Here is a 10,609-nt window from a genome sequence, read left to right as displayed (position 1 = left end):
CCGGGAGTCAGAGCGGAGAGAGGGGAAAGGGACCGGGAGTCAGAGCGGAGAGAGGGGAGAGGGACCAGGAGTCAGAGCGGAGAGAGGGAGGGGAAAGGGACCGTGGGTCAGAGCGGAGGGAGGGTAAAGAGACCGGGAGTCAGAGCGGAGAGAGGGGAAAGGGACCGGGAGTCAGAACGGAGAGAGGGTAAAGGGACCGGGAGTCAGAGCGAGAGAGGGTAAAGGGACCGGGAGTCAGAGCGAGAGAGGGTAAAGGGACCGGGAGTCAGAACGGAGAGAGGGTAAAGGGACCGGGAGTCAGAACGGAGAGAGGGTAAAGGGACCGGGAGTCAGAACGGAGAGAGGGTAAAGGGACCGGGAGTCAGAACGGAGAGAGGGTAAAGGGACCGGGCGTCAGAACGGAGAGAGGGTAAAGGGACCGGGAGTCAGAACGGAGAGAGGGTAAAGGGACCGGGAGTCAGAACGGAGAGAGGGTAAAGGGACCGGGAGTCAGAACGGAGAGAGGGTAAAGGGACCGGGAGTCAGAACGGAGAGAGGGTAAAGGGACCGGGAGTCAGAACGGAGAGAGGGTAAAGGGACCGGGAGTCAGAACGGAGAGAGGGTAAAGGGACCGGGAGTCATAACGGAGAGAGGGTAAAGGGACCGGGAGTCAGAACGGAGAGAGGGTAAAGGGACCGGGAGTCAGAACGGAGAGAGGGTAAAGGGACCGGGAGTCAGAACGGAGAGAGGGTAAAGGGACCGGGAGTCAGAACGGAGAGAGGGTAAAGGGACCGGGAGTCAGAACGGAGAGAGGGTAAAGGGACCGGGAGTCAGAACGGAGAGAGGGTAAAGGGACCGGGAGTCAGAACGGAGAGAGGGTAAAGGGACCGGGAGTCAGAACGGAGAGAGGGTAAAGGGACCGGGAGTCAGAACGGAGAGAGGGTAAAGGGACCGGGAGTCAGAACGGAGAGAGGGTAAAGGGACCGGGAGTCAGAACGGAGGGACGGATGGTAAAGGGACCGGACTCAGAGCGGAGAGAGGGTAAAGAGACCGGGAGTCAGAGCGGAGAGAGGGTAAAGAGACTAGGAGTCAGAGCGGAGAGAGGGTAAAGAGACCAGGAGTCAGAGGGGAGAGAGGGTAAAGGGACTAGGAGTCAGAGGGGAGAGAGGGTAAACGGTCCGGGGGTCAGAGCGGAGAGAGGGTCAAGGTACCGGAAGTCAGAGCGGAGAGAGGGCAAAGGGACCGGGAGTCAGAGCGGAGGGAGGGTAAAGGGACCGGGAGTCAGAGCGGAGGGAGGGTAAAGGGACCGGGAGTCAGAGCGGAGGGAGGGTAAAGGGACCGGGAGTCAGAGCGGAGGGAGGGAGGGTAAAGGGACCGTAGGTCAGGGCGGAGAGAGGGAGGGTAAAGGGACCGGGAGTCAGGGCGGAGAGAGGGAGGGTAAAGGGACCGGGAGTCAGAGCAGAGGGAGGGTAATGGGACCGGGAGTCAGAGCGGAGAGAGGGAAGGTAAAGGGACCGGGAGTCAGAGCGGAGAGAGGGAAGGTAAAGGGACCAGGAGTCAGGGAGGAGAGAGGGAGGGGAAAGGGACCAAGAGTCAGGGCGGAGGGAGGATAAAGGGACCGTAAGTCACGGCGGAGAGAGGGTAAAATGACCGGGAGTCAGAGGGCAGAGAGGGTAAAGGGACCGGGAGTCAGGGCTGAGGGAGGGTAAAGGGACCGGGAGTCAGAGCAGAGAGAGGGAGGGTAAAGGGACCGGCAGTCCGAGCAGAGAGAGGGTAAACGGACCGGGAGTCACAACGGAGAGATGGTAAAGCGACCGGGTGTCAGAGCGGAGAGTGGGAGGGGAAAGGGAACAGGAGTCAGAGCAGAGAGAGGGAGGGTAAAGGGACCGGGAGTCAGAGCGAAGAGAGGAAGGGCAAAGGGACCACGAGTCAGAGCGGAGCGAGGGTAACGGGACCGGGAGTCAGAGCAGAGCAAGGGTAAAGGGACCAGGAGTCAGAGCGGAGAGAGGGTAAAGGCACCCGGAGTCAGAGCGGAGGGAGGGTAAAGGGACCGGGAGTCAGAGCGGAAGGAGGGTAAAGGAACCAGGGGACAGAGCGGAGGTAGGCAGGAAGGATAAAGGGACCAGGAGTTCGGGGCAGACGGAGGGAGGGAGGTTTCAGGGACAAGGAGGTCGGGGCAGACGGAGGGAGGGAGGTTAAAGGGACCAGGAGGTCAGGGCGAGGGGAGATGGGGAGAGCTGAGGAAGGTAGCTGGACATTTCAATCTCAGTCAGGGCAGTGTTGACGGACCCACTCACCGGCAGGCGGGTCCTCCTCAGGTGCAGGTAGGCTCGCTGCCCTGTTTTCCGGTAGTGTTTCTCCACGTGCTGCTTCCCGAATCCCAGGAAGGTGCTCATGCAGATGTAGAGGCCGCCTTCCGACTCCTACAGCAGGGAAAACAAAGGAAAAACTTCAGCTTCAGGACCCAGCCCCGGAGCTTTGGAGGTACAGCTCCCGGCAGCATATCCCTCACTGTTACACTCCGATATATCCCACACCCCTCACTGTTACGCTCCGATATATCCCACACCCCTCACTGTTACGCTCCGATATATCCCACACCCCTCACTGTTACGCTCCGATATATCCCACACCCCTCACTGTTACGCTCCGATATATCCCACACCCCTCACTGTTACGCTCCGATATATCCCACACCCCTCACTGTTACGCTCCGATATATCCCACACCCCTCACTGTTACGCTCCGATATATCCCACACCCCTCACTGTTACGCTCCGATATATCCCACACCCCTCACTGTTACGCTCCGATATATCCCACACCCCTCACTGTTACGCTCCGATATATCCCACACCCCTCACTGTTACGCTCCGATATATCCCACACCCCTCACTGTTACGCTCCGATATATCCCACACCCCTCACTGTTACGCTCCGATATATCCCACACCCCTCACTGTTACGCTCCGATATATCCCACACCCCTCACTGTTACGCTCCGATATATCCCACACCCCTCACTGTTACGCTCCGATATATCCCACACCCCTCACTGTTGCACTCCGATATATCCCACACCCCTCACTTCTTGATTCTTTTGGGCCTCCTTATCTCGAGAGACAATGGATACACGCCTGGAGGTGGTCAGTGGTTTGTGAAGTAGCGCCTGGAGTGGCTATAAAGACCAATTCTAGAGTGACCGGCTCTTCCACAGGTGCTGCAGAGAAACTTGTTTGTTGGGGCTGTTGCACAGTTGGCTCTCCCCTTGCGCCTCTGTCATTTTTCCTGCCAACTACTAAGTCCCTTCGACTCGCCACATTTTAGCCCTGTCTTTATGGCTGCCCGCCAGCTCTGGCGAATGCTGGCAACTGACTCCCACGACTTGTGATCAATGTCACAGGATTTCATGTCACGTTTGCAGACGTCTTTATAGCGGAGACATGGACGGCCGGTGGGTCTGATTAAAGTGGCGAGCTCGCTGTACGATGTGTCTTTGGGGATCCTGTCATCTTCCATGCGGCTCACATGGCCAAGCCATCTCAAGCGCCGCTGACTCAGTAGTGTGTACAAGCTGGGGATGTTGGCCACCTCGAGGACTTCTGTGTTGGAGATACGGTCCTGCCACCTGCTGCCAAGTATTCTCCGGAGGCAGCGAAGATGGAATGAATTGAGACGTCGCTCTTGGCTGGCATACGTTGTCCAGGCCTCGCTGCCGTAGAGCATGTGAAAGCAGCAGGGAGAAGAAAAAGTGTGGGTGCGAGAACACAGCCCTGTTTCACACCACTCAGGATAGGAAAGGGCTCTGATGAGGAGCCACCATGTTGAATTGTGCCTTTCATATTGTCATGGAATGAGGTGATGATACTTAGTAGCTTTGGTGGGCATCCAATCTTTTCTAGTAGTCTGAAAAGACCACGTCTACTGACGAGGTCAAAGGCTTTGGTGAGATCAATGAAAGCAATGTAGAGGGGCATCTGTTGTTCACGGCATTTCTCCTGTAACTGACGAAGGGAGAACAGCATGTCAACGGTCGATCTCTCTGCACGAAAGCCACACTGTGCCTCAGGGTAGACGCGCTCGGCCAGCTTCTGGAGCCTGTTCAGAGCGACTCGAGCAAAGACTTTTCTCACTGTGCTGAGCAGGGAGATTCCACGGTAGTTGTTGCAGTCACCGCGGTCACCTTTGTTTTTATAGAGGGTGATGATATTGGCATCGCGCATGTCCTGGGGTACTGCTCCCTCGTCCCAGCACAGGCATAGCAGTTCATGTAGTGCTGAGAGTGTAGCAGGCTTGGCACTCTTGATTATTTCAGGGGTAATGCTGTCCATCCCAGGGGCTTTTCCGCTGGCTAGAGAATCAATGGCATCACTGAGTTCCGATTTGGTTGGCTGCATGTCCAACTCATCCATGACTGGTAGAGGCTGGGCTGCATTGAGGGCAGTCTCAGTGACAGCATTCTCCCTGGAGTACAGTTCTCGGTAGTGCTCAAGCCAGCGGTCCATTTGTTTGTGTTGGTCAGTGATTACGTCCCCTTATTTAGATTTGAGGGGGGCTATCTTTTTGATGGTTGGCCCAAGAGCTCTCTTCATGCCATCTTCACTGTAACATTGATGTATCCCACACCCCTCACTGTAACATTGATGTATCCCACACCCCTCACTGTAACACTGATGTATCCCACACCCCTCACTGTAACACTGATGTATCCCACACCCCTCACTGTAACACTGATGTATCCCACACCCCTCACTGTAACACTGATGTATCCCACACCCCTCACTGTAACACTGATATATCCCACACCCCTCACTGTAACACTGATATATCCCACACCCCTCACTGTAACACTGATATATCCCACACCCCTCACTGTAACACTGATATATCCCACACCCCTCACTGTAACACTGATATATCCCACACCCCTCACTGTAACACTGATATATCCCACACCCCTCACTGTAACACTGATATATCCCACACCCCTCACTGTAACACTGATATATCCCACACCCCTCACTGTAACACTGATATATCCCACACCCCTCACTGTAACACTGATATATCCCACACCCCTCACTGTAACACTGATACATCCCACACCCCTCACTGTAACACTGATACATCCCACACCCCTCACTGTAACACTGATATATCCCACACCCCTCACTGTAACACTGATACATCCCACACCCCTCACTGTAACACTGATATATCCCACACCCCTCACTGTAACACTGATACATCCCACACCCCTCACTAACACTGATACATCCCACACCCCTCACTAACACTGATACATCCCAAACCCCTCACAGTAACACTGATATATCCCACACCCCTCACTGTAACACTGATATATCCCACACCCCTCACTATAAGTGTCTGATTTACCTCTGAACTCTCAGCATATATCAGCCAATCGGCCCATCAAGTCTTCTGCACCATTCAATATAATCGCGACTGATCTTCGACCTGAACTCCACCTTCCTGCACAATTCCCCTGTCCCTCGGTTTCCTCCGTGCCCTCGAAACCATCAGTCTCTGCCTAGATCATATTCAACGCCTGAGAATCCACGGCTCTCGGGGTGGGGGGGGGGGGGGCGGTGGGGAGAGAAGAGAACCCTCAAAACTCCTCGATGCGGACACCTCAAGTTTGGGGCAGCATGTTCCAAGTGTGTACCCCGTCAAGCCTCTGCAGAATTAATGTCTAAATGAGATCATCTCTCATTCTTCCAAACTCCAGGGAATATGGACCTCATCTGCTCCATCTCTCCTCACCGGACAACCCCCTCATCCCAGTAGCTAGTCCAGTGAACCTTCGGATAACTCCCTCAAGGGCAATTGTGCCCTTCCTTAGGTCAGCAGACCATGGCCGCACCAGTGTCCTATCTAACTGTTTTGAGACTTAATCCTTACGCTGCAATCCCTTCGTAATGAAGGTCAAGGTACGAATTTCTGTTGGCCTTCTGCCAACCGCCTTCTACCCAGTCCCATGATAATCGGAGACGTTCGATCAGTTATCTATCTCTATTGATTGGCATCTCAGACGTGCCTAGTCACAAAACGATACGACTCCTTGTGCCCATCAGTTAGCGTTCTTCCTGGTCTAACTTAACAAAGTCCGTCATAGTCTCGCATACAAGATTTAGGCGTGGTGGGGGGCGGGGTGCATAGATTGAAGGTTTTGAGCAAGAGATGCATGGGCGATGTGAGGAAGCACATTTTTTTGTAGAGTGGGTGGGGCAGAGAGAGGGTGCTGTCTCCATGTCAGATAGGCTCTCCCTGTGTGTGTGTGTGTGTGTGTGTGTGTGTGTGTGAGAGAGAGAGAGAGAGAGAGAGGGGAGAAGACTCTTGTCTGCTGTGTGGGGTGTGTCCCCTGCATCAGTCAGCACCAGCCAGAGAGTGGGATCATGTGCAAGATGCAACATACACACGAGCACATTAAAATGCAGTGATATTGCTCCAAGTGAAAGGCTTGCTGCTGAACTGGATGTTGTTGCACTTGCTGCAAAGCCCAGTCAGGGACTTTTTTTTTAGCAGTGCAATTGGCCCAGGTTTCTGCAGCAGGAGCAACTCACTGCAGCGCAGTGCAGACTGGGACTTGTAGTCCTCCCAGCCCCCGGGCGCCCATCAGCCGCACGCGCAGTCCCGCAGCCGGCGAACTACAACTCCCGGCGAACTACAACTCCCGGCGCGCCCCGCGGCCGGCGGCCATTTTGGGGCGGTCTGGTGCCCGAGAAGCCAGGGGGGGAGGTGCGGCCGGCCACAGCGCGCGTCGCCTGCCGGGAGTTGTAGTCCCCGACCACCGGAAACGTCATCGGCCGCCATGGGGGCAGGGCGGGCGAAGGACTACAACTCCCGGCATTCCCACCTCCTCCTCCTCCTCCACCTCCACCACCACACACAGCCCGAAAGGGCCTAGTCCGCCAGGCTTTGATTCGCCCACCCACCCCAATCCCGAACCGAGCGCGGCGACGATGCACCCATACCGGCGTGTCGAAGGAGAAAGCGCACTCGTCCTTGTGGACGCGGTCGCCGGTCCGGGGCACTCGGATACTCGACAGAACCGAGAGCAGCAGGTCGCCGAACTCCGCCATGATTCCCGAGCGAGGGGAGGAGGTAAAGAGGCTGAAGAGGCGGCGGCGATGGCCGGCGCTGAACAGGGGAAGGAGGAGGAGGAGCCAGCACATCTCCCCGCCCACCCACCCGTCAGCCGCCCAATCCGCGCCCGGCCCGCGCCCATTGTGAGCTGGACTGATGTGGCGCTCCACCAATCGCCACCCGCCGCCAGGCGGCCGGCCCAATCAGGAGCTGGGATTGAGCCTGGGGGCGGGGGCGCCGGGCCTGACGGACGGCGCTCTCCGCTAATCGACACGGCGGGTGGGGGGGGGGCCGTCTCGCGCAGGTGTTCAACGGTTGCCCGCGTGGCTCTGGGAAATGGGCCAATGGGAGGCGGGCGTTGCAGGCCCCGCCCCTTCCACGCCTGCTAACTGTCGCTCCGTTTGAAATAGGCCAATCGGCGCCCTGCAGCCCAGCGCTGGTCCAGTCAGAGCCGGCGCCGCGCGGCCACCAAATCGAGGGGGGGGGGCGGGTCCTGCGCTCGACCCGTGGTTTGATTGGTTGAACTTATCGGCCAATGGTGGTGAGGTACTCGCCAGCCCCTCCCTCCCCCCAAACTTCAGCAGCCGATTGGCTGGTGCGGCCGCAGCGGCAGATTTGAAGGCTGGACGGGACGGAGCACTGCCAGAGGTGGACGGTGAAACAGGGGTTGCAGTAAGCGAGGAAGTGTGGTGTACAAGCTGTTCTCGATTGAGCCTAGGCATCGAAGCGCTGGAACCTGCTTCTTCCCGTCTCAGGTCAGTTTGGGCACCGTTGGTTGGGTTGGTGGGGGCCAAAGACTCCAGCGCCTGCGCGTTGGACGCGGGACAGAGGGTGGGTTCGAAAGGTCCTCCAAGACTCCAGCGCCTGCGCGTTGGACGCGGGACAGCGGGTGGGTTCGAAAGGTCCTCCAAGACTCCAGCGCCTGCGCGTTGGACGCGAAAGGTGGTGGCGGCGACGGTTGGGGGGGAAGAAGACGGTTGCGATTCAAAACAGCGCGAGCGGCTGACGTGATTGACAGGAGTGGAGCCACGCCCCCTGGCATCAGGGCTCTCCAGAGGGAGGCCAACTTGGGGTTGGCTTGACCTCTGACCCCCCCTCATGCCCAACTTGACCATTTTTACATGTTTAGCTGGTTGACCCGCCACCACCCCTGACCACATTCCTGAGCTGCCCAACCCCCTACCCGTGGCCAAGGGGGTACGGCACTGCCAGCACTTGGCTGCATGTTTGACCATGCCAGCGGTCACCCGCCTCGTCCCTATCGCTGTCAACCTCATCCCGCTTTCCGTCTCTTGTTCTGTTGCCCTGGGCATCAAAGCACTTCAAGTGCGTCTGCGAAATAGGAGCTGGCGGCTGGCATTTGGCCCCTCCATCCTATGCTGACATTCAACAAGGTCATGGCTGCCCTTCTCGCTCAACTCCATCTTCCCACACTATTCCTCAGTTCCTTTAGCGCAGGGAAATCTGAGTCTTGAATATAGGGAGCATCCACAGCTCCCTGGGGTAGCGAATCCCGAAGATTCGCAACCCTCCGAGTGACGAAATTGCTCCACATCTCCGTTTGTAATGGTCGACCCCTCATTCTGAGACTGAGACCCCGTGATCTGGATTCGCCAGCCAGGGGGAAACGGCTTCTGTCCTAAAGAGAAGAACCTCAGCCTATCTAATCTGTCCTCATCACTAAAATTCTCCAGTCCGGGCAAAATCCTCATAAATCTCCTCCGCCCCCCCGATTAGTGCGATCGCACCTTTCCTATAGAGGGGGTGACCGGAACGCTCAGTACTCCAGCTGCAGCCGAACGAGAGTTTTATACAGTTCCGGCGTAACCTCCCAGCTCTTGTACACTATGCCTCAGCTAACATGTCTCCGTGACCACATTATCTATCTGTCCAGCCACCTTCAGGCATCTGGGGACGTGCATTCCCAAGGTCCCGCTGTTCCCCGACACATCTCCGTATCCCACCAGTTATTATCAGTCTTCCCCAAACGCGTCACCCTCTCGCTCCTCCCAACTGAACTGTATTTGCCTCTTCCCTGCCCACCTGAGCAGTCAGTTCCTCCTCGCTATCGACCGCACGGCCAGTTTTCGTGGCTCTCCTCCGCCTTCTTGAGGGCAGTTAGGGGGCAGGCAATAAATGCTGGGCTAGCCAGCGACGCTCCCATCCCATGAATGAATATTATGACAGGAACTTGCTCGGTCTATCTCTTCCTTTTTTAAACAACGTTAGCACCCCTTGCTTGGAAAATAATGGTCGGAGTTTCTGCCATTTCTTTTCTCGCTTCGCTTGGCGGCCAGGGATACATTCCGTCTGGACCTGGTGACTTATCCACTTCCGAGGATGTAAAACCGCTTCGCTTGTCCTACTTCATGATGTTTACCCCATCCGGTATCTCGCACTCCTCCTCCTCCTTTAACAACGGAGGGTGCTGGCGCCCTCGTCTGTGCCTTCGTGACCTCGGGATGTGACTATTTCACTGCTCCCATGTCTGGTGCGTCCCTAAACCTGAGGTCATTCAGAACTCCGGTGCCCACGTTCGTACCCGTCCCGTTTCCCCCCGTATTTCCTGCCGTCGTGTCTGTCTGGTACTCACAAATTCCTGCCTTGTTTTTTCAGGCCCGTCATTCCGAGGGGGAGCCGAGGCCGGATGATGGGGTCTTCGGGCAGCACCTGCGCGGAGACGCCAGTGAGAGCCGCCTACAACAAGCACCTCAGCAACGCGCTCGACCCGCGCTCCCCCACAGCTGGCATCCTGCGGACACCCATCGAGGTACGTGGATCCCCCCCCCCCCCCCCACCACTCGAAACTGTTCCACAATTCAGGCCGACCGTGGCTGTTCTGCATCTCACTCCGTGCTTGCCCTCTGGCTGCAGGTCCTGTCAAGTCCGAGCCCCTGTGGAGCTGGAGCTGAAACTGAACTGGAGGAGGTGGAAGACGTCGAGGAGGACTCTGGCCCAGTGGACCCTCGGTCGCCGACTCCGGGAGTTACCCGCACGCCTCTCAAACTCACGATGACTGGTTGGTTTGTCAACCTTCTGTTGGTGGAGCGCGAGTTGGGATTGGGGGTATTTTGGGAGGAGGCGGGAGTGCGAGGCAGGGTTGGGGGTATTTTTCGGGCTGGCTTACTGGGAAACTCTGTACAGGCCGGTAATCCAGCCTCAGCCTTTCCAGCTCTTGGTGCCCACCCCGTCTTAACTTTTGCTCTTCCTTTCTTTCCCGTCCCCACCTCGTCCGCAGACAAGTTTAACAAGCTGGTGAGGCAGCTGAGCGGAGTCTTCATCAGCGAGGAGCCGGAATGCGAGGAGCCAGTGAGCTCCATCTCCGAGGGCAGCTCGGAGGAGGAGGAGGAGGAGGCGGCGGGAGGCTTGGAGGATCTCGTCGAGGAGCTGCTGGAGTGCGAGGGGGAGCCGGCGGGCAACGGGGAGCGGGTGTCCGGGCCTGAGGCGGGTGAGAAGCCGCTCCCCGGCCCGATGGAGCTGGCTGCTGCTGCTCCCGCTGCCGTTGAGGGTCGTCCCCAGGCCG

At 57.3% G+C, this 10,609-nt stretch overlaps 2 protein-coding genes across 2 annotated transcripts in view; one reads left to right on the top strand and one right to left on the bottom strand.

The window, feature by feature from the left end:
* Positions 1-2,276: 2,276 nt before the first annotated feature.
* Positions 2,277-7,162, bottom strand: LOC137360175 (ubiquitin carboxyl-terminal hydrolase 5-like; the record flags this gene model as incomplete). The annotated part of the gene is made up of 2 exons (XM_068025723.1): positions 6,975-7,162; positions 2,277-2,402 (listed from the first exon to the last, which is right to left on the bottom strand). Coding segments are annotated over exons 1-2 (234 nt in total), but the record flags the coding sequence as incomplete, so codon positions are not given.
* Positions 7,163-7,425: 263 nt separating this feature from the next.
* The window catches only part of cdca3 (cell division cycle associated 3), a 6,078-nt gene continuing 2,894 nt past the window's right edge, over positions 7,426-10,609 (top strand). Inside the window, exons 1-4 of the mRNA XM_068025728.1 lie at positions 7,426-7,841; positions 9,703-9,856; positions 9,961-10,105; positions 10,325-10,609. The exon at positions 10,325-10,609 is cut by the window's right edge and continues 27 nt beyond it. Of these exons, the coding sequence (XP_067881829.1) occupies positions 9,734-9,856; positions 9,961-10,105; positions 10,325-10,609 (553 nt within the window). The 5' untranslated portion in view covers positions 7,426-7,841; positions 9,703-9,733. The remainder of the gene's footprint in view (positions 7,842-9,702; positions 9,857-9,960; positions 10,106-10,324) is intronic.

This window comes from Heterodontus francisci, unplaced genomic scaffold (assembly GCF_036365525.1).
Source record: "Heterodontus francisci isolate sHetFra1 unplaced genomic scaffold, sHetFra1.hap1 HAP1_SCAFFOLD_1128, whole genome shotgun sequence".
NCBI lineage: Eukaryota > Metazoa > Chordata > Chondrichthyes > Heterodontiformes > Heterodontidae > Heterodontus > Heterodontus francisci.
The sequence above is the reverse complement of the archived record's forward strand: the minus strand, read 5'-3'. Positions and strand labels throughout refer to the sequence as shown.